The following is a 19,297-nucleotide window of genomic DNA, read 5'->3' as shown; positions in this document are numbered from 1 at the left end:
TAAAGCCTTCCAACAAGCATGCCCCAGGATCAGATGGTTTACAAGCAAAGGCATATAGATAATAAAGGAAGAAATAATAGCATTCATATACAAACCAAAAATTGAAAAAGAGGAAATGTATACCAATTCCTCTTATGAGACATACATAACTTGATATCAAAACCCAACAAGGACATAAGAAAGGAAAATTTCAGGCCAACTTTTCTCATAAATATGGATTCAAAATCCTAAACACATTATTAGCATAACAAATTTAGCAATTTATAAAAAGGATAATGCATCAAAACCAAATGTGGCTTATTCCAGAAAAGTCAAATTAGTTTAAAATTAAAAACAATATAGGGGCGCCTGGGTGGCGCAGTCGGTTAAGCGTCCGACTTCAGCCAGGTCACGATCTCGTGGTCCGTGAGTTCGAGCCCCGCGTCAGGCTCTGGGCTGATGGCTCAGAGCCTGGAGCCTGTTTCCGCTTCTGTGCCTCCCTCTCTCTCTGTCCCTCCCCCGTTCATGCTCTGTCTCTCTCTGTCCCAAAAATAAATAAAAAACGTTGAAAAAAAAATTTAAAAACAAAACAAAACAATATAAATCAACATGTTTACAAAACGAAGGAATAAAATCATATGATCATTTCAATAGATGACAAAATTCCATATCCATTCATGATTTAATAAAACTTCTTGAAAATTAGTAGTATAGAGGCAACTGGGTGGCTCAGTCGGTTGAGTATCTGACTTCAATTCAGGTCATGATCTCGCAGTCATGAGTTCGAGTCCCATGTCGGGCTCTGTGCTAAAAGCTCAAAGCCTGGAGCCTGCTTCTGATTCTGTGTCTCCCTCTATCTCTGCCCCTCCCCACTTGCTCTCTCTCTTTCTCTCAAAAATAAAATAAAAGCATTAAAAAGTTATTAAGAAATAAAATTAGTACTAAAAAAGAACTTCTTTAATCTAGTTAAATATGAATACAAAATTACTTTAGCAGTTATCATTTCTAATGGTGAAAATTTTCCCTTTGTAATAAAACTCAGGAAAAGATGTTCACTATCACCATTTCTATTTAATGTTGTAATGAAGATCATAAAGGCAGTGTCAGTAACTTCATGGGCATACTGAATAGGTGCTTGGCATCAGCAAAGCGTTCACCAGAAATTTATTTTGAAATAATTTTGTATCTTAAAAAAAAGGATCAAAATTAATGCAAAAGTACAATAATTCCCTAACTACCCTGTCCCAACCACTTATTCTTTATAGAGCCATGCTTTTAAAAATACTGATCAGATTATTGTTTACAACACCAAGGACATTGTCATGACCCACAAAACACAGCTGCTTCTTAATCCCATTATATGTCCCTTCCCTCTGCGATGCAGCCCCACCAGCTTTTTTCAGATTCTTCAAGATGGACTTTTTAAACATCTAGGCTTTTGCACAAGCTTTTCCCCCAGACTGGGACCATCTCTACCATCCTCTTAACCTAGTTCTTCTTTCGGACTTTAGCTCACTACTTTAGGTATAACTTAATCAAAACCTAAAGATATCCCAATAGCCATCAGCATATTAGCATCCACATCTTGCTTTCTAAGATGATTCTTCACTAAAAGGAACCACAGCTTCTTGGAAAAATGGCTGATTCTATAACTGTAGCAGAAAATACACAAGATGAGTCTGGAGCATCTAATAATGTCAGAAAGTAAGGAATTGGTCATACACACATACTTAAACACCCCAACCATGATCAGGGTATGTCAAAGGGGCACAGGAGCCTTAATAGTCAAAGCTAGAACAGTCAGAGTAACACAATAAAGAAGTACAGATTGTAATCCTAAGTATAAAATAAATATCCATGAGTCCATATTAATAGAAATGATTGAATAAATAATAAGTAACAAGTCTCCTGCACAGAATTCCAAATAATTTTTTGTAGATAGTCTGACCACAAGGAGGAGGAAGAGGATAGCTCCTCATTCCTTAATGTGGGCTTCCCATTGTTACCCCTTTCCAAACAGTGGAGAATAGAAAGGCGTGGGGAGAGAGCAACTTTATAGTGGAGAAACCTGCCAAACACTGCGTTAGCCAGGCAATCAAGGTCAACATCAACAGTGATAAGTCATGTTGATAGTACATACCTTTGATATGATGTGATGAGAAAGGCATTTTTACTTCTGTGGTCTTCCTCTCAAAAACATATAACCCCAGTCAAGAAAAACATCAGACAAATCCCAGTTGAGGGATACTCTGCAAGATATTCAACGAGTACTCATCAAAACTGTCAAGGTCATCAAAAAGAAGGAAAATCTGAGAAACTGTCACAGCTAACAGGAACCTAAGGAGATAAAGTCACTAAATGTAATAGGGTATCCTGAATGAGATCCTGGAGCAGAAAACAGACATCACGTAAAAAGTATGGAAATCTGAATAAGGTAATGACTTTAGTTAATAGTAATGCATTAGTATTGGCCTCATTAATTGTGATAAGTATACTACACTAATGTAAGATGTTAATAGTAGGGGAGGGGCGCCTGGGTGTCTCAGTTGGTTGAGCATCCAACTCTTGATTTCAGCTCAGGTCATGATCCCAAGGTTGTAGGGTCGAGCCTTGCCTCCAGCTCTGCTTTGCAATTTTTCTGTAAATATAAATAATTCATTTTTAAAAATTTACAAAAACAACAACTAAATAAACCCTGAATACTGAATGGAATATAGTATACTCCCTACCTTCTGTAAATTATTCAAAAATCTGCCAAGTATTGGCTTGAATATAGAAATATTACTCTTAAGCTGGGGAGTGGTACACAGGTTTTTGTTGTATCCTCTAATGTCATTTTGAAAGTTTAATATTCTATTTTTTTATGTTAAATTATAAAGCAATTACATGGAAGTTGGGATGTTCATTCTCCCATAATGGATACTTAGATGCTTTTTTTTTAGGTATATTATTTGAAAATAATTTTTCACTGATCCTACTTTGCTGGTATCTAAATATGTGTAGAGTACCCGTGGGGTAATGGACACTGTCTTTGGGGGAGCAACAGACCAGACTCATCTCCAGGTCCTATGTGCTCACAGTGTCCTGCAATTTTTTGAGATTTATAATTGAGACTTCTTACTTGCTAATTTAATGTCTATCCATCCCAGTAGAGTATCAGCTGCCTGATATCAGGGATATTGTATATACCTTGTTTAACAAGGGGTCTGGCATACAATAAGTGGTCAATAAATATTTACTGGGTGGATGAGTGACTTTAACTTAATGGTTCAAAGCTCAGGCCCTAGATTTCCCCACTTACTAGGAACCAGGCCAATAATAGTGCCTATTCCAAAAAGTGCTTTATGGATGGATGTGATTGCTTACAGTTCTTTGCAAATGTTAGCTATAATTTTTATTTGGTGCCTGTTGAATTAAAAAGGTTAATATTTGTAAAGTGCTGATAACAGTTCCCAGAACAGGGTAAGTGCTTCTTGTTTGTTTTTATTTTTTTTTTTTTAAATATTACTGTTGACCAAATTAAACTGCATTCACTTTTTGTAGTCTGTTAGCAATAGTCTTTGGAAATGTGTTCATATTCTTTGGAAAGAAAATGCCTAAATCTGTACTATAAATCCTCATTAGTTCAAAATATATTACTCTAGAGTATGTGATAATTCAGAAAGGAACCTGGTCCAAACACCTTTGTAGTATTTATGGAGAAATAATTTGTACTACAAAAAAGGGATCACTAAACCATTTAAGAAAATGGTTTTAGAACACTTTGGCAATACCATTCATATATAATGAGCAACCCAACTATGGAGGGGTTTAACGTTGGTTTTCAAAATTTTTTATCTGGATCAAAATGTAAGGAACATATTTTACATTATGACCTAGTATGTAATAATATACATGTATATGTGTGTGTGTGCATATATATATATAAATATTATGTGTATATATATTATATGTATATATATAAATATGTATGTGTACATAATAGAAACATAGAGTAATGAATGCATTCTGATCCTTCTTCCAAGCCCATTCCATTCTATCCATTCCATTTTGTCTCATTTTAAAAATACTACTCAAGATCTCCTAAAATGATCTAAAGATCCATTAATGGTTTGAAATCTGTGGCTTGATAAAAAACAACAACAAAGAATCAAACAAAACTATTCTAAACCACTGCTTCTCAAACTTTAGCATGTATCAGAATCACGTAGAAGACTTATTAAACAGATTTCTGGGGTGCCAGAGAATTTGTATTTCTGACAAGTTTCAGATTGAGTCTGTTGCTACTGGTCTGGGGACCACAATTTGAAACCTTTGTACTAGCCGATGCCAGTGATTGAAAAAACCAAGCACCAATACATGTTTCTGTATGCTTGTGTGGTCCCAGCTTTACTTTTGAATTCATTTTGAATCTCTTATCTTTGCTTTAGATTTTAGTCCTGTTCTAGACCTGGGCTAATTTTGGTGGGCTGGATGTTTCTGTTGTCTTTATGTTATGTTGTCCACACTCATCTTCTGCTTAGTGGCTCTCTCTTATTGATAATCTCTCTCTAGAAAGGGCCAGAAGATAATGAGTTTACTGGGATGGTCTTAGTTGAATGACAAACATAATTATCCATCACAATAATTAAAGGGACATTTACCTTTGGTGCTTTTTTTAAAAAATCCAAAATGAATTAGTTACTTCCCTGGTAAAAAGTCAACCAGAAGGTCATGCCAGTACCTCAAGGCTGTTTGCTCTTTATGACTTTTGGTCATTTTCTTTTTCCAGAAGATGGGGTAACGATGACGTTATGAACGAAAACTTTCTCAATCTTGATTACTTCAATCAAATACATATTACAAGGATTCTTTTGGTAGAATCAGCATTAGCTAAATAGAAAAAGGAACAACAATTAAACACTAAATCTAGTTAAGAAAGAAAAGGACGCTTAGTTGTGCATTGATGAGGTTTAGGCAATGTCGGAACCTGAACTTAAGAGGAAATTGGTGAAATCAGATGTGAAGAAGTCTCTGAATTAATATCACTAGGGCAGAGATTATTGGGTGGCATTGGGCCAGGAAACAGCAGTGTGGCAGCTGGATTAGATACCAGAGAGAATAATACCTGTGACGACCAAGATGGATGCAGGGAGCAAGAGGCTGCCAGTTGAAATGAGAAAATTGATTATTTGGCCAGGGGAGGAAGCAGCAGCTGAAGTCAAGAATCAGAGATTATTGGTTGTCCAGAAGAGAAAAAGGACACTGGTATCCAATTTAAGCTTTCAAGAAAAGAAGAACAGGTTGGCTCTAAGTTCAGAGACCGGCCTAGCATCTGAATTCATCTTGTGACTGGTTCTCTCTGTTGCTCCCTTTTGCTTCTCAGGCTTGAAATTTTCTTACTTTCTTTTGGTAGGTGATTGAGGTAGGAATTTCCCCAAGTTTTGTGGAATGAATGTTCTATAACAAGAACAGTATTTAATTTCTCTTTGGCTACAGTGTGCATAAACAAACAAACTCACTTCTTCATAAAAACCAGTTAAATTTGGGGTTTTGGAGGAGGTAGCCAAGATGCTTTTGGGGTGCAAAACTGATGAAGGGAATCATTATCAGCAGCTTTTCTACAGCCACCCAACCTGCCTTTGGCCTCTTTTGTCTTTCCAGTCCCATCCCCCATTCCCTCTAGGGAGCCTGGGAATTGAAATGTAGATGAAATGCAGATTCTTGGGAGAATGGAAGAAGCGACTGGTTGGTCGGTTGAATGGGAAAAGGGGAGACCCTCTAATTTGAGATTAGTCATTTTTAGGCTGAGATGGAAAATGGCTTCCACTCTGGATCTGAAGAGTCTTCGCTTGAGTGGTGCTGATAGTCAATTACCAATTCAGATAAATTTGGAAAAGGAGTAAACTGATTTATGTTGGTCTCCACCACTGGCTCAAAGTCAGGTAAGAGCTGAAGCTTATTGCCGATAGATGTGTATTTTAACTGCGTATGTATGTCATCTCACTTTTTGACCACTTCTGTAATCCGTGAGATTTATGTATATTACTAGAACATACTATTGCGCTGCATATATTTTTGGTACAATGCAGATATCTTTCTTGATGTGTTTTGGGGATGTGATTTCACTTTTATTCTCAATTCACTGAGAAAGTACTTTCACAGCACCCACACACGTGGTCATGGTAACTACTGTAAGACTTCACTATTTCAAAGAAGGTGGTATAAATTCAAAGCCATTATATGGTCTTGGATGTATTTACTTCTGTTATGAGCACCGATAAATGATTATATGGTAAAATGAACGAAGAAAGCAGAATTTGCTTAAAAGTAAGACAGTTTGAACTAATTGAGGTAAAATATATACATAAGCAAAATAGCATTCAGTAAACTGATGGGTGTTTTCTGTGGAAGACATGAGAAGGAACAAAGTGGACAGTTGAAAATTTGCTCAAGTTCTCAGTCACCGGTTGGATATTAGTACTGGTCTCCTTTGCCAGTGTTCTTAATTATCATGGAAAGCAACTAATTGTTGGAGGAGAGAGGTAGCTGGAGCTGAGCTTAGGAGAAAGGCTTACTCTCGCTTTGTTATGGAGGTGACTTCTACCCAGTGGTTATTGTTTTAATATTGATGACTAATCACAGCAACATAAATAATTCAGGTCATCAGAATTAAAGGTCCCTGTAAATTGGTTTTTTGGGGTTACCTTTTTTAAAATTGTAATTCCTCCCTCCTCTTCTTCTCCACATTGACGGACGTCATCTTAGCACTATGATTATATATATATATATATACATATATATATATATGTATATGAAATGTACTAGCTCAATATATCTGAGTATGGTTGTTGTGTCTTTCTATCCTTGTTTCTTCCCCCTCTCCCCTTGGTAATGGTGGTTGTATTGGAGACTTTGGAGACAGTGTATTTAACATTACAGACCACTAAGCACACGGTGGAGCAACTTGTGAGTGCTTAAATTCTGTTCTGATGGTGGCAGTAATTAGGGTGGTGGCCATGAGAGAAGAAGTGTTTATTTTTATATTTCTATTAACCTATCATTGCACATGGGTTTACATGTAAGATGTGTCTGTTCACTTTATATTGAGGATCTCGTTTTTATTTGTATTTTCTTATGTTTGTGTGATTTTTAACCATCTCCTGCAAATCTGGGTACTTGCAGTAGGTGTGTGCAGTAATTGCTTTGAGACTTCACAGATTATGTATGAAGTCCTAGTCCTTGCCTTCAGGGAACTTACAACTGTCGTTGATGAATTTGTGTGGCGAGAAAGACAATAATTAAATGCAGCAGGTAATGGAAATGTTAAGCGGGAGGAAAGAGAAACAAATATTTGGAGAAGGCAGAGAGAATCTGGCTGGGCCATCAGGGAAAGAGGCAGAGCTTGAGAGCTCCTTAGCAGGTAAAGGAGGTCGGCCATTAATTTGTGATTCTGTTGTCAAAGCATTGATAATGGAAGTTGGATGTGTGGGTATAAAACTTTATTGCGAACGTTGGAATTCCAACTCTTTGAATAAAACCTTATTTCGTATGTAAAGAATGGAGCTAGGGCTGGAGAGTCAAATTTGCAGATGAGGTCTGGTAGAAGGTCACAGCCTAGAAATGGGCGTGCGAGGAACGCGGGAGAAACAGTTAAAACAGTAAGATGAGCCGTTCAATAGGGGCACGCCTGAGGGCTTCAAGAGCCGCTGAAGACGGGAGTGGCATATTGTCCTGGAAGGCAGAAGGCTATGCTTTTGAGGTGACGTCGGAGCTGGAGTGTAAGGTTGAAAGGGAGCGTTCCGGGCCCAGGAAATTGCAGGTAGAGACACGGCGTGAAAAGAATGTTGACTGGACTTTAAGTGACTTAAGGGCAAGCGCTGTGCTCCTTCCCGGGAGTGGGGAGGGCAGGAAACTCAGCGGGGTCTGTGAAAAGCCCTGTGGTTGTTAAACTGTGTGTTTGGGGCCCAATTGAATTGGTTTTTAAGAAGTAAAGTGATGGGAGGAGCCTGGTGAGTGGGAGGTCGGTTAGGAACCAGCGCGAGATAGAGCACCAGGGAGGCAGTGGCAGCAGAGGACCCTTTGGGGAAAATGTAGACTCCAGCGTGCCTTCCAGGTGCAGGGGGTGGGGAGAGAATGTGAAACGATGTTTACGTAGTGTCCCGTGGAGAAGTTCGGGGGGACAGTTTGAAGTTGCTGGCTCTTTGGGCGAGTCGAGCCAGTAAGCCCCTTCCTCATTCCGCACGGATGGAGATACGTCCAGTCTCCCGGCAGGTGTGTCCTGGGAGCTAGCCAGGTGGGCCGTCCCCACTTTGCCCATCTCTCCTAAGAAGTGTCGGAACTGTCAGCCCATAGCTGTTCTGACTGCGAGGGCCTGTCGTTTTAGTCGTCCACGCCGTTTCCCCCCCATTGACAGCTTCGTTCCATTAGAACCCAGACCTCCCAGAGCCCAGATTCTGGCCCCTCCTCCCAGCTCCCCTTCCGAGGAGGTGGACGCTCCAAGAGGAACAGGGAGGCCTGGCGTGGGGGAAGCTGCGGGCAGAGTGGAGGCAGCCGCGCCCTCGCGCCGCCCTCGACTCCGCCGGGCTCCCACCCCCGGCCTGCTGCCCAGCGAGCGTGCCCGGAGCGCTCCGGGCCACACGGCGGGGCTCGTGGTTCGGGCTCCGGGTCTTGACGGCTGCCGAGGGGGAGGCGGGCACGTGTTAGGGCGGGGGGTTCCACCTGGCCACGCCGCCCGCCCTTTGCGGGCCGGCCTGGCCCGGGACGGGCGTCCGCGGCGGGCGCACGGAGGCGGGAGCTCTGCGCTCTGTGGGAGGCCGAGCATTTGGCGACCCGGCCGCGGCCGTCGGGGCAGTGGGCTCCGGACGCGGGAAGCTCGCTCCCACGGCCCCCTGCCCAACTTCGGGCCCGCCAGTGCCTGCCCCAGTGTGCACCGCCGCCGTCGCCTCGACCTTCGAGGCCCTCAGTCCCGCCCGGCCCGGGTCCCGGCACCCACGTCGAGGCGGACAGGCGGACAGCGCCGCAGCCGGGTCCGACCCCCCGCGAGGGGACTTGGAGAAGTCGGGGCCCCGCCCACCGCTCCCCGCGGCCCCGCCCACGCCTCGCCTCGGCCCCGCCCACCGCTCTCTGGCTCCTCCCCTTCCTGCCGGCTTGCTCTCGGCGGCAGCCCGCCCGCCTCGGCCCGGAGCGGAGCCCACTGCTCCCCTCAGCCGCCCCGCCCCGCCGGCCTCCCCGCCCCTCCCGCGCGGGCGGTCCGAAAACCCGGAGCGCGGGAGCGCGGCTCCGCCGGGCCCGGGCGGCCGCACTGGGCATGCTCAGTAGCCGGGGCAGGTTTTTTGGTCGCAAGTAGGAAGCTTTTTGCACTACACCGGAGAGGGGGAGCCACGGAGCCAGCCGCGCCGCCGTGCACCGCCGCCGCGCCCGCCCCAGCCCGGCCCGGCCCCGCGGCGGGGCGCGATGAGCCCGAGCCCGAGCCGGCCCGCCGGGGAGTGAGCGCGGGGCGCGGAGGGCGCGTTGCGCAGCTGCTCCTGCGCACAACCCTGCCGCCGCCGCCGCCGGCCCGCACTGGCAGTGAGTGTGAGAGGCTCGTCCGTGCTGAGCTCCCGGCGCCGGGAGCGGGAGCAGGAAGCGCAGGCCACGCAGGGACCCAACTGAAACAAAGTGTCGGCCGCCCGGCGGCGGCGGCGGCGCCTCGCCCCGACCCTGCCCCTCCCGCCCGCCCGCAACTCCGCCGCCCACCATGGCTTCCGAGGAGCTGTACGAGGTACCTCCCCTCCCCCTCCCGGACCCTCGGGCCGCCCCCGCCCCGCGCCGCCCCTCCCCGGCCCCGGCCCGGCCGCGTCCAGCCCGACGGCCCGGCTCCGCCGCGGGCGCCCGCCTCGCCCCCTCCCCCTCCGCGGCCGCAGTTTGCTGGACGGGAAATGTGTGCGAGGGGAGCCCGAGCCACGCTGCTCTGAGGGGCCCGGCGGGCGGGGGGGGGCCTCCCCGGAGTTGTCGAGCTCGTGGGGGGGCTCCGGCCGTGGGGAAGTAGCGCTGACACCAGCGACTTGCTCAGACTGAGCCCAAAGTGTTCTTGGCGAGGGCAGTGGGTGTGAAGCCCCTGTTACCGCTTGGCGGGGTCTGTAGGCGGTGCGGGGGTGTTTTTCCTGTCCATTTAATAGAGCGTTTTGGAGAGGGTTTTGCCTCCGGTTTGGGGAGTGGGGCGCCGAAAGGAAGAGTGCAACTGTCTCGGCTCTGCTGCTAGCCAAAGCGATGCAAAATAACGCACCGAAAATGCTAAACGTTGACCACATGCTTTAATTAGGTTAGCATTGTGGCCAGAGCCAGGAAATTTAAATTTAACGCTGATACACCGTCATTCATTTGCGCCGCGGCGTTGCAAGTAAGAAAGGGCACAATCAGAGCTATAAGTTATGAACGAAGGGTTTGCCAGCTTCAACTTCAAGTTTTGGAGTTATCTGTTTAGATCTTTAGACATATTTTTATGTCTCGGTGTAACTTCTTGACGTATTTCAAAGTAGACTTCCTGGGAGTACAGAAGCTTGGAAGGCTTTCTGTTCTTTTGGATAAATGATTTTCTGTTTATATGTATTTATAAATACATCTTTATGAGAGTCTTAAAACTTTTGGATACTCTTCTGGATTCACCTTTATGATGCGTTTAGGGACCTGGGTGTTTAGGGGCTTAAGTAAGCGTCTGTAACAAGTAGAGACCCAGCACCCTTGACGAACCTTAAGTACCAGGTGAACCTTCTGAGGTGTCTTCTGGGTGTCTTACTGCTCTTGGCATAGAACGGCACTCTATTGCCAACAGATAGCCTTCTAGCAACTTTTTGTTGCTTTTTAAAAGCAAGTGTCCTGCAAAAGTTCTCAGGAGGAGGCTGCCTTCTGTAGAAATAATGGTGAGATTGTTACCTCCCCTTACATTGTATGTGGTCAGTGTACCTTAGCTGGCACTGAAAACGTCCCATTCTCTTCAACCATTTTACACATTAGCTGTGCCCTAGTGTATTCAAGATACTATCTTGGGTCATTTGGGTATGTAAAAGGGAAAAAATCTCCCTGTCCTCAAGAAGTTTCCCTTTTAGGAAAGCAAGTGGTGTGCATGGGGAAGGTCCCTAAGCAGAAGTTAAGATAGATGCAGATCTTCCAGGCTGACATACAGTTGGGAAAGTACATATGAGGGATTTTGGTTTCTACATTAGATTATTTCTTGCTGGCTTGGGTTTGTGTATTCATTCTTTATTATTTTTTGTGGTTATAAATACCTAATCATTTAAGTCATTCCAATTGGTGTTTGGGTGGAGTAGCACCTTATACATAAGTTGTATCTTATGATCCTGAAGACAATACATTTACCACTAGTGCATTGTGAACTAACTTTAGTTCTTTCTTTGTTTATTCATGTCTTCAGGTTTTCTAGTCACTACTTTTCTAGCAGAATTCATTTATAAGTAACATTTTGTTCAAAATTTGCATTCATTCTGCATGTTCATTGAATGTCAGCCCTATGGAAGTTCCGTAGGGAGAGAGGCATAAGGTATGAGGATGGTTCATTTCTTCAACATTTATTGGGGGAGAAATAAGTACATTGCAAAGAAATGATACATTTGCACAACTGACCTTTTGATTCTGGGTTTTGTTTTAGTTTTGAAAAAAAGCTATAGGAGTATAGTTGAAAGGAGAGTAAAAAATATGATAGTATTTTTTAGATAGGTGAGTTTTCTAACTTCTTTTCCTTTACTTGTAGGCAACACTATGACTCTGTCTGTATTACTATTGAAAGCTGATATGTGAAAGTTCTGTTTAGTGGTTGAGAGCCTGGATTTGGAGTCAGAAAACCTAGTTGTTGAATTCCAACTTTGTTACCTTGGGTAAATTACCTTCAAAGCTCAGTTTCCTCATCTGCAAAATTGGGATCAGTACTCACCTTCAGAACTGTGAAGTTTACATGAAAAAAAAAATGTAAATCATACTCTACAATTCCCACAGTGAACACTCAGTAAGTGATGGTTATTGTTCTATTTCAACTGATCTAACATGCCTTCCTAAGGCCTGGTTTTGTTTCTAAAGATAGAGAACTGTATTGTTTTGATCAAGGCAATATTACTTGTGAGGCAGTATGCAATTGTAAATAAATACTACAGTCTAACAGGCTATTTGACAAGGCTGGGGAGAACACTAAGATCTTTTAGTAATAAGGTCATGGACATTATTAGTTGCCTTGTTTTATTCGGTTATGCCCAAATCAAAAATAGAAGTTCCATGTTTGGTCTCAAATTCTACAATTCTGTAGGGATACATTGACAAAGGAGGAAGTTCAAAGTGTTGCTTCTTGAAGTAACATGGTATATAGTAAGAGCACCGGTTTGCAGAAGCTATGTGAACTTGGGTGAGTTATTTGATTGCTAAGCCTCTGTTTTGTCACCTAAAAAGAAATGAGCTCTCCAGGGCTCAGCATGGTGCCTGGTATGTGGCAATAGGTTCTTCGTAAGTGTTTAAAATAGTTATTGTGACCATGTTTGTGAATAAAAAATAAGGAAACAAGGTGGGGTGGAGCATCAGCCTTACAAAATTGGAAGAGCTTCTGTTGGAGATAAAAATGGATTTATTTCCTGTATTTCCAGCAGCTGGGATTAGGAAAGACAAATTTTTTACTTACTCATACTGAGCACTTCATAGCTTTCACAAAAAGACCAGCTTCCTTTAGATCAGAGGTCAACAAAGTTTATGTAAGGGACTAGGTAGTTGATATTTTAGCCCCTGCATGCCATGTACTCTTTGTTTTGGTTACTTGGCTCTGCTGTTGTAGCGCAAAAGCAGTGGTAGACAGTACCGAAATGAATGAGTTATTTTCCAATAAATTATGGACAGTAAAATTCGAATTTCGTATAATTTTTGCCTGTCATAAAATATTCTTGACACCCCCCCCCCAACCACTTAAAAATGTAAAAATCATTCTTAGCTCTTGGGTTTCACAAAAGCAGTGAGTGGGCTGGATTTCTTTTTCTAACCTGTGCTTTAGATGACCAGCTGCTCTGGAACTGAGATTGAGGCACCTGGAGGTGGAGTGTGGAGTAATGGAAGTCCTTCCAGCTGCAATCCCAGCTCTAGACTGGGTTCCACTCCTCCCTGCTATATAATGAAGGGAACAGCTGTGTGTCTTATGTAACTCTGTCTCCTGAACATTCTCATCAGTAACATGGGGACAATGATAACTCCCTCAGAGGATTGTGAAGCTTACATGACATTAGAATGTAAAAGCAATTATAGCTGATAAAGTGCTATACCCAGTGTTAAGTAATTATATTATTCTAGGAAACATCTTTGTCTTCTTCCATTCTTTTTTTTTTTTAATGTTTATTCATTTTTGAGAGAGAGAGAGAGCGTGAGCAGGGGAGGAGAGGGAGAGAGGGAGACAAAGAATCTGAAGCAGCCACCAGGCTCTGTCAACACAGAGCCCGTCGCAGGGCTCAAACTCACAGACCGCGAGATCATGACCTGAGCTGAAGTCGGATGCTTAACCAACTGAGCCACCCACACGCCCCATATCTTCCATTCTTAATTAAAGAAAAAAACCCCACCCAACTCTCAAACCTGAAACCAGACCTGTTTTCCTTTGATATTTCGGAATTGATATAATCCCAGTAATAAAAATTGATTATATCACCAAAGAAAACAGATCAAGAGGACTTTAATTTATCCAGTTGTCAAATAACCACCATAAGACTTTGTTCATGTGGGACTGAATAAGGAGTCAACACTGTAGTAAAATAGAGACACATCTCCTTCTGTGTATATCTTAATAATTCCTTTTTTCTCAGTGGATATGGGGTTCCCCCCACCTTGAGAATGATTATAATAGCTAATTTAAATTTTAGTAAGATTATAGCTAGTCCTAGCCTTCTGAGAAAATGTTTCTCCAACACATGCATATTCCAGTCTATCAAAAATGGAAGTAAGCTTTTAGGAATGAAGTTGTACCTGGCTTATAAAAATTTCTTAAAGCTGATTAGTTTGGAAGGATAATCAGGATTTGGGGGAAAGGTAAGTCTTTAGAATTTTTCTTATTACTTTGGGATGTGATTGCTCCTTTCTCCTATGCACCACAAGAATTTTATGTCCATTGACCAGAAGCACGGTTGTAAATAAAATGGAAGTCACAAAGATCAAGAGATGTTCCGTGGATATCAAGCCTGCATCTGTTGTGTGTGTGCTGGCTCTTAGAAGAATGACCAAGAAAAAGAAGAGTTGTTTGACTTCTAGAGTTGATTGTGGGATAGTGAAGTCAAATGTGTATTTTGAAAATTAACACACTATCTTGAATGTGAATTGCTGAGAATATTATTTATTTGCCTAAACAAGAATGTGGAGACCTGCCATGTGCTTTTCCTCTGAATTTTCTTTCAGTTCCTATGTACAAGAGTAAGTCTTTTTCTGTTTTTGTTATAATATCTAAGAATTGTTGAATTTTTCTTCATGCTCTGTAATGATTTTAACCACCAGAGATATTTTCGTGGTATATAGGAAATACCTAATTTGCCGTGTTCTGATTCACACTTTTGAATATCTATGATGCACAAAGCCAATAGGAGTCAAATTTTTGTGAATGGGGAGTAGTGGTTTTTATATCATGTGTGTTTGTAGGTGCAACAGCATCATCTGGGGTCCTTTTTTTAAACATTTATTTACTGTTGAGAGAGAAAGAGTGGGGAGGGGTCAGAGAGAGAGAGAGGAAGACAGAGGATCCGAAGCAGGCTCTGCGCTGTCAGAACAGAGCCAGATGTAGAGCTCAAACTCATGATCTGTGAGATCGTGACCTGAGCCAAAGTTGGACACTTAACCAGCTGAGCCACTGAGGCACCCCTGGAGCCCTTTTAAAATCAGATTCTTGGGCCCAAACCATGAGGATGTAGTTTTCAATGTTTGGGTGGAGACCAGAATCTGTATTTCCAAAAAGCTTTTTTATGGCATGTAGGTGGATGTAGGAGCCTTGGGATTGCAATGGTATGTGTTTCTAACACCGAAGCCACACGTTGAGGTGGGGTGGGGTTGGGACCTGCGTTTGCAGAGGAAGAACTCCACATGGACCACACTAGTCCTTTTTGCAGGCTCTTAGACTGTTGCTGGTTATTAACTGACTCATTCCAGGAAGGGAATATTAAAAACACTAGGTAGCTCGCTAAGGGTGCTGTAATTTCTATTTTCTGTCATTATTTTCCAAAGTTCAAATATTGCAGTAGTTGCATAACTGTTGAGTTACACTGTAATGAAAGAGTGAATTATAGGAATGACTTTCCATTCTTGACCCTTTCCCTCTAGAATCTCCTGCCCCCAAATGTTATGCCTTGTGATGTTCCTTCTACACTTAGTTCCTCGTCTGCATATGTGGTTTCAACTCTGAGATGGGGAGAACTTTTTACTGTTTCCCACACAAACTTAATTCTCTTTAGCCTTAAGGGATCTGTGTTCTTTGGGGAGTCTGGGAAAAGTCTTTCACATTTGTATGAAAATTTGTTTACATAATTCATATAGAGACTTTTTCTGAGGGAGAGGCTCAGTAGCTTTTATCTGTTTCTCAAGGGGACCTGTGACCCAAAACAAGTATTAAAATTGTTCTTGAGATCTTTGAGCTAAGGCTTGACTTTCATTGCTCTTCATTGACTACTCTGACATCGTTTTTGCCAGACTCCGCTCTGCTTCAGCTGGAGTCCACACTAAAACCATATTCAAACTTCACTGATTGGGTTTCGAAGTTATATACTATTTCTCTAAGTGGCTATTCTCGAAATTGTTCATACATGAACTCTACAGTTAAACCAAAGGGGAGTGGGAGGTACAGGTTTCCAGTTATGGAATGAAGGAGTCAAAAGGCTGAAAGATACAGCATAGAGAATGTAGTCAGTGGTATTGCAGTAATATTGTACAGTGATAGATCATAGCTACACTTGTGGTGAGCACAACATTATGTATAGAATTGTCCAGTCACTGTTGTACACCTGAAACTAATATAACATTGTCTACTGTATTTCAGTTTAAAAAATTAAGCAGTATTCTAGCTTCACTTCTGACAGTACAAGGGCTCTAGAATCCTTTAACTCTGATCCACCCCTGAACTTGTTTACATGCTGTTATTTCTGTGTTTATTATTTCCATTAAAAAAAAAACTGATGAAATAGGACATTATTATTCTATTAAAAAAGTTTTTTTTAATGTTTATTTGTTTTTGAGAGAGACAGAATGAGAGTAGGTTAGGGGCAGAGAGAGAGAGGGAGACACAGAATCCGAAGCAGGCTCCAGGCTCGGAGCTGTCAGCACAGAGCCTGACATGGGGCTCAAACTCATGAGCTGTGAGATCATGAGCTGAGCTGAAGTTGGATGCTCAACCGACTGAGCCACCCAGACACCGCAGGACATTATTATTCTATACAGACAATATTTGTTTAGATTTATTTATATCTTTACCAGTTTCTTTGATCAATCAGTCTTATATTGTAGAACTTCCTTCTGGGATTATTTTTTTCCCCTTTTTTAGGTATATCCTTCAGAGATTTCTGTAGCAAAGAGTTATTGGTGGAAAAGTCTAGTTTTTTGATTATCTGGATATGTCTTTATTTTGCCTTCATTTTAGGAAGAGTATCTTCTAAATAAAGACAGTTAATTGGTCAGTTTCTTTAAGCATTTTGAAGGTGTTATTCCATTGTCTTCTGGCTTCCCCCTTATGCTGAAGGAGGTTGTTGTCAGTCCAGGTGTAGTCACTTTACAGGAGATCTGTCTTCTGTCTCTGGTTGCTTTTAAGATCCTCTCTTTGACTTTGGTGTTCTCTAGTTTTATATCAATGTATCTCTGTGAGACTTTCTAATAATAAGGTTTGCATATGATCTGTTTCTTTTGTCGATTTGTCAATTGAAAATGCAAATAGAGTATAAACTAGATTTCAAGGGAAATGTTTATGAAAACAGATGTAATAGTTACAAAAATAGTTACACATCTACTGCTTCTATGGCAAAAATGTTCAACATCTTTGTTCTGTCAGCTTCTGATACGTAAGTGTATCTTCTCTAGCTTTCCTTTACCTGAGGTTGGCCTGTTCATTTGGTCTGAGCTGCTGAAGACATGGTTGTTGACTTACTTTGTCCACATCTGCCCAGCCCGTCCCTTCCTACCTTTGTGTTGCCATTTTTCCAGTCGCTAACTGGTGGATACCCCAGCTTGCCAGCCATGGTGTCACTCCTCATTTAGGACTTCCGTTACAGTTCACAACTAGCAGGAATCCTTCCCTCCAAGTGACTAATTGGCTTTTTCCGTTTGCACTATTAATTATTTGCACATAAGTATTACTTTCTCTCAGTATTAAATAATATCATGTATATTTTTCCCTGGAATGGTTGGCTTTTTTTTTGGTTTGTTGCAGTGTTTAATCTGAGGACTTGAATGTGGCAAGCAGTCAATAATTGCTGATTTTATCTAAAATACAAATATTACAGTGACTGGAGTCACATTTTTTTTTTTAAATTATACCATATATGTGAGAATTATGCATTTAGGTATCTTGTTTGGAAAAAAACTCTACATGGTGTTTTGGAGGAAAATTATTTCTAAATTTGATACAAATAATTTGGAAGAAAATTGTGTTCCTAGAAAGAGTATTTCGAAATGTTTGTCACAGTATTTATGTTTAACTGTTGGTGAGAAGTGTCTGTGTAGGGGGCGAGATGTCTAAAAATAATCTCCAGTTGGAGAAGTTAACCACAATATATTTAGGAAATGCCTTTATTTTTTTTGCCTTATTTTCATTTATAATGGGCTCTGCCATGTGAAGTTTTTAAGAAGTGTTCGTTGGTAATGCTCAACAATGTTGATTGCACGTAATGAATATCTTTGGTTAAAATGTACCCATTTTTCATCAGTAGTTTACTGTTTAGGATTCCAGGGTATCACAGAGTTGCATACAGAAGCATTTCTTATTTTAAAATGTAACTAATGTGGAAGCCTCAGCTATTTAGAATATGTGAGAACCAGGACCAAATAAAAGGCTTCTTGGCTTGGAAAAAGGTGTCACACCCCTTAAACATTGAATGGCTCTGGGTCTCTCTTAGAGACTGTTTTCCTTTATTTTAGGCATAATATGCTTGGACTTCACTAACATCATGTTGGGAACAGGTATTTGGTAAGGGAGAGAGGCTGTCACAGGTATGTGAGTTGACATTAATAAGCTTGCTCATGAGAGGAGCTGATGATGGCACTTCTAGGTCATGGATAGCAGGGGCTCCTGAGCCCCACAGAGCAATGTGAAAGGCATCCTTATGAAAAGAGCTATCAGACATGGTTTTAAAAAAAGTTTTGGCATGTAAGTGACAAAATTCAGTTTATTTTTATTATTATTTTTTAATGTTCATTTATTTTTGAGAGAGGGAGACAGAGTGCAAGCAGAGGAGGGACAGAGAGAGGGAGACATAGAATCTGAAGCAGGCTCCAGGCTCCAGGCTGTCAACACAGAGCCCAATGCAGTGCTCGAACCCATGAGGTGTGAGATCATGACCTGAGCCGAAGTCAGATGCCTAACCGACTGAGCCACCCAAGTACCCCAAATTCAGTTTATTTTTGTGGTGTGTTTTCCAGAGTTTCCACCAAAGTATTCCTAAGAGCAGAAGAAAGCGATCAGATAGCCTCATAAAGCGATGGAGATGGGGACTAACTCGCTGATGCAAACTTGGCCTGTTTTTGAATTCTCAGGTTACCCTAAACCTTAGTGAAGTTAACAGTGTATGCCATAGAAAAGTTTTTGGTTTGATATTAAATGTCTTAAAAGTACTTACACTTAGCTTTTCTCCATTAAACTTTGAGTCAGGTTGATGTTTCGGTAAGGTGAGCCATCAGTTATGGTCTTCCTACAACTCCTGATCTCCTGCTGGGTGTGTGCACCCGGGGGTAAGGGCAGGGGCTGTTCGCGCCATCTTCCTTGGTGATGTGAGGTAAAAGAATTATTAGCTGGTTTGGTGATATGTAAATGGGAATATTTGAATTGAGTGATCAAAAAAGTGTTTTAAAATCTTGTTTCAGTAATTCTTACGACTGAAGTTTAAAGATCCTTATTTTCCATCTAAAGTCATCTTATTGCTGGGTGTTCAGGAGAAGCAGCACTAGCTATTCGTGTCTCCACTGTCTGCTGATTCTTTACTTAGAAGAACGATTTTGCTGTTCTTGGAGTCAGTCATGAGAGCATTTCGGGGGTCCCTGGTGGAATGGGGCTTGTCTGCTTTACAGCTCCTCCCTACCCAAGGGCTAGGCCAGTACCCCTTAGAAAACTTCCTGTCTTCCATCTCCTCTTTCCCTCCTG

General features: G+C 42.1%; 1 protein-coding gene across 5 annotated transcripts in view; it reads left to right on the top strand.

Moving 5' to 3' along the window:
* The window catches only part of CDYL (chromodomain Y like), a 244,828-nt gene that overhangs the window by 49,093 nt on the left and 176,438 nt on the right, over positions 1-19,297 (top strand). The window contains exon 1 of one of the 5 annotated variants that reach the window (XM_058733142.1): positions 9,570-9,721. The exons of the other annotated variants lie outside the window; for them this stretch is intronic. Coding sequence (XP_058589125.1) covers positions 9,698-9,721 — 24 coding nt within the window. The 5' untranslated portion in view covers positions 9,570-9,697. Of the gene's footprint in view, positions 1-9,569; positions 9,722-19,297 lie in introns of those variants that run through there. 5 annotated transcript variants of the gene reach the window in all.

This window comes from Neofelis nebulosa, chromosome 6, assembly GCF_028018385.1.
Source record: "Neofelis nebulosa isolate mNeoNeb1 chromosome 6, mNeoNeb1.pri, whole genome shotgun sequence".
In the NCBI taxonomy this organism is placed as follows: domain Eukaryota; kingdom Metazoa; phylum Chordata; class Mammalia; order Carnivora; family Felidae; genus Neofelis; species Neofelis nebulosa.
The sequence above is the reverse complement of the archived record's forward strand: the minus strand, read 5'-3'. Positions and strand labels throughout refer to the sequence as shown.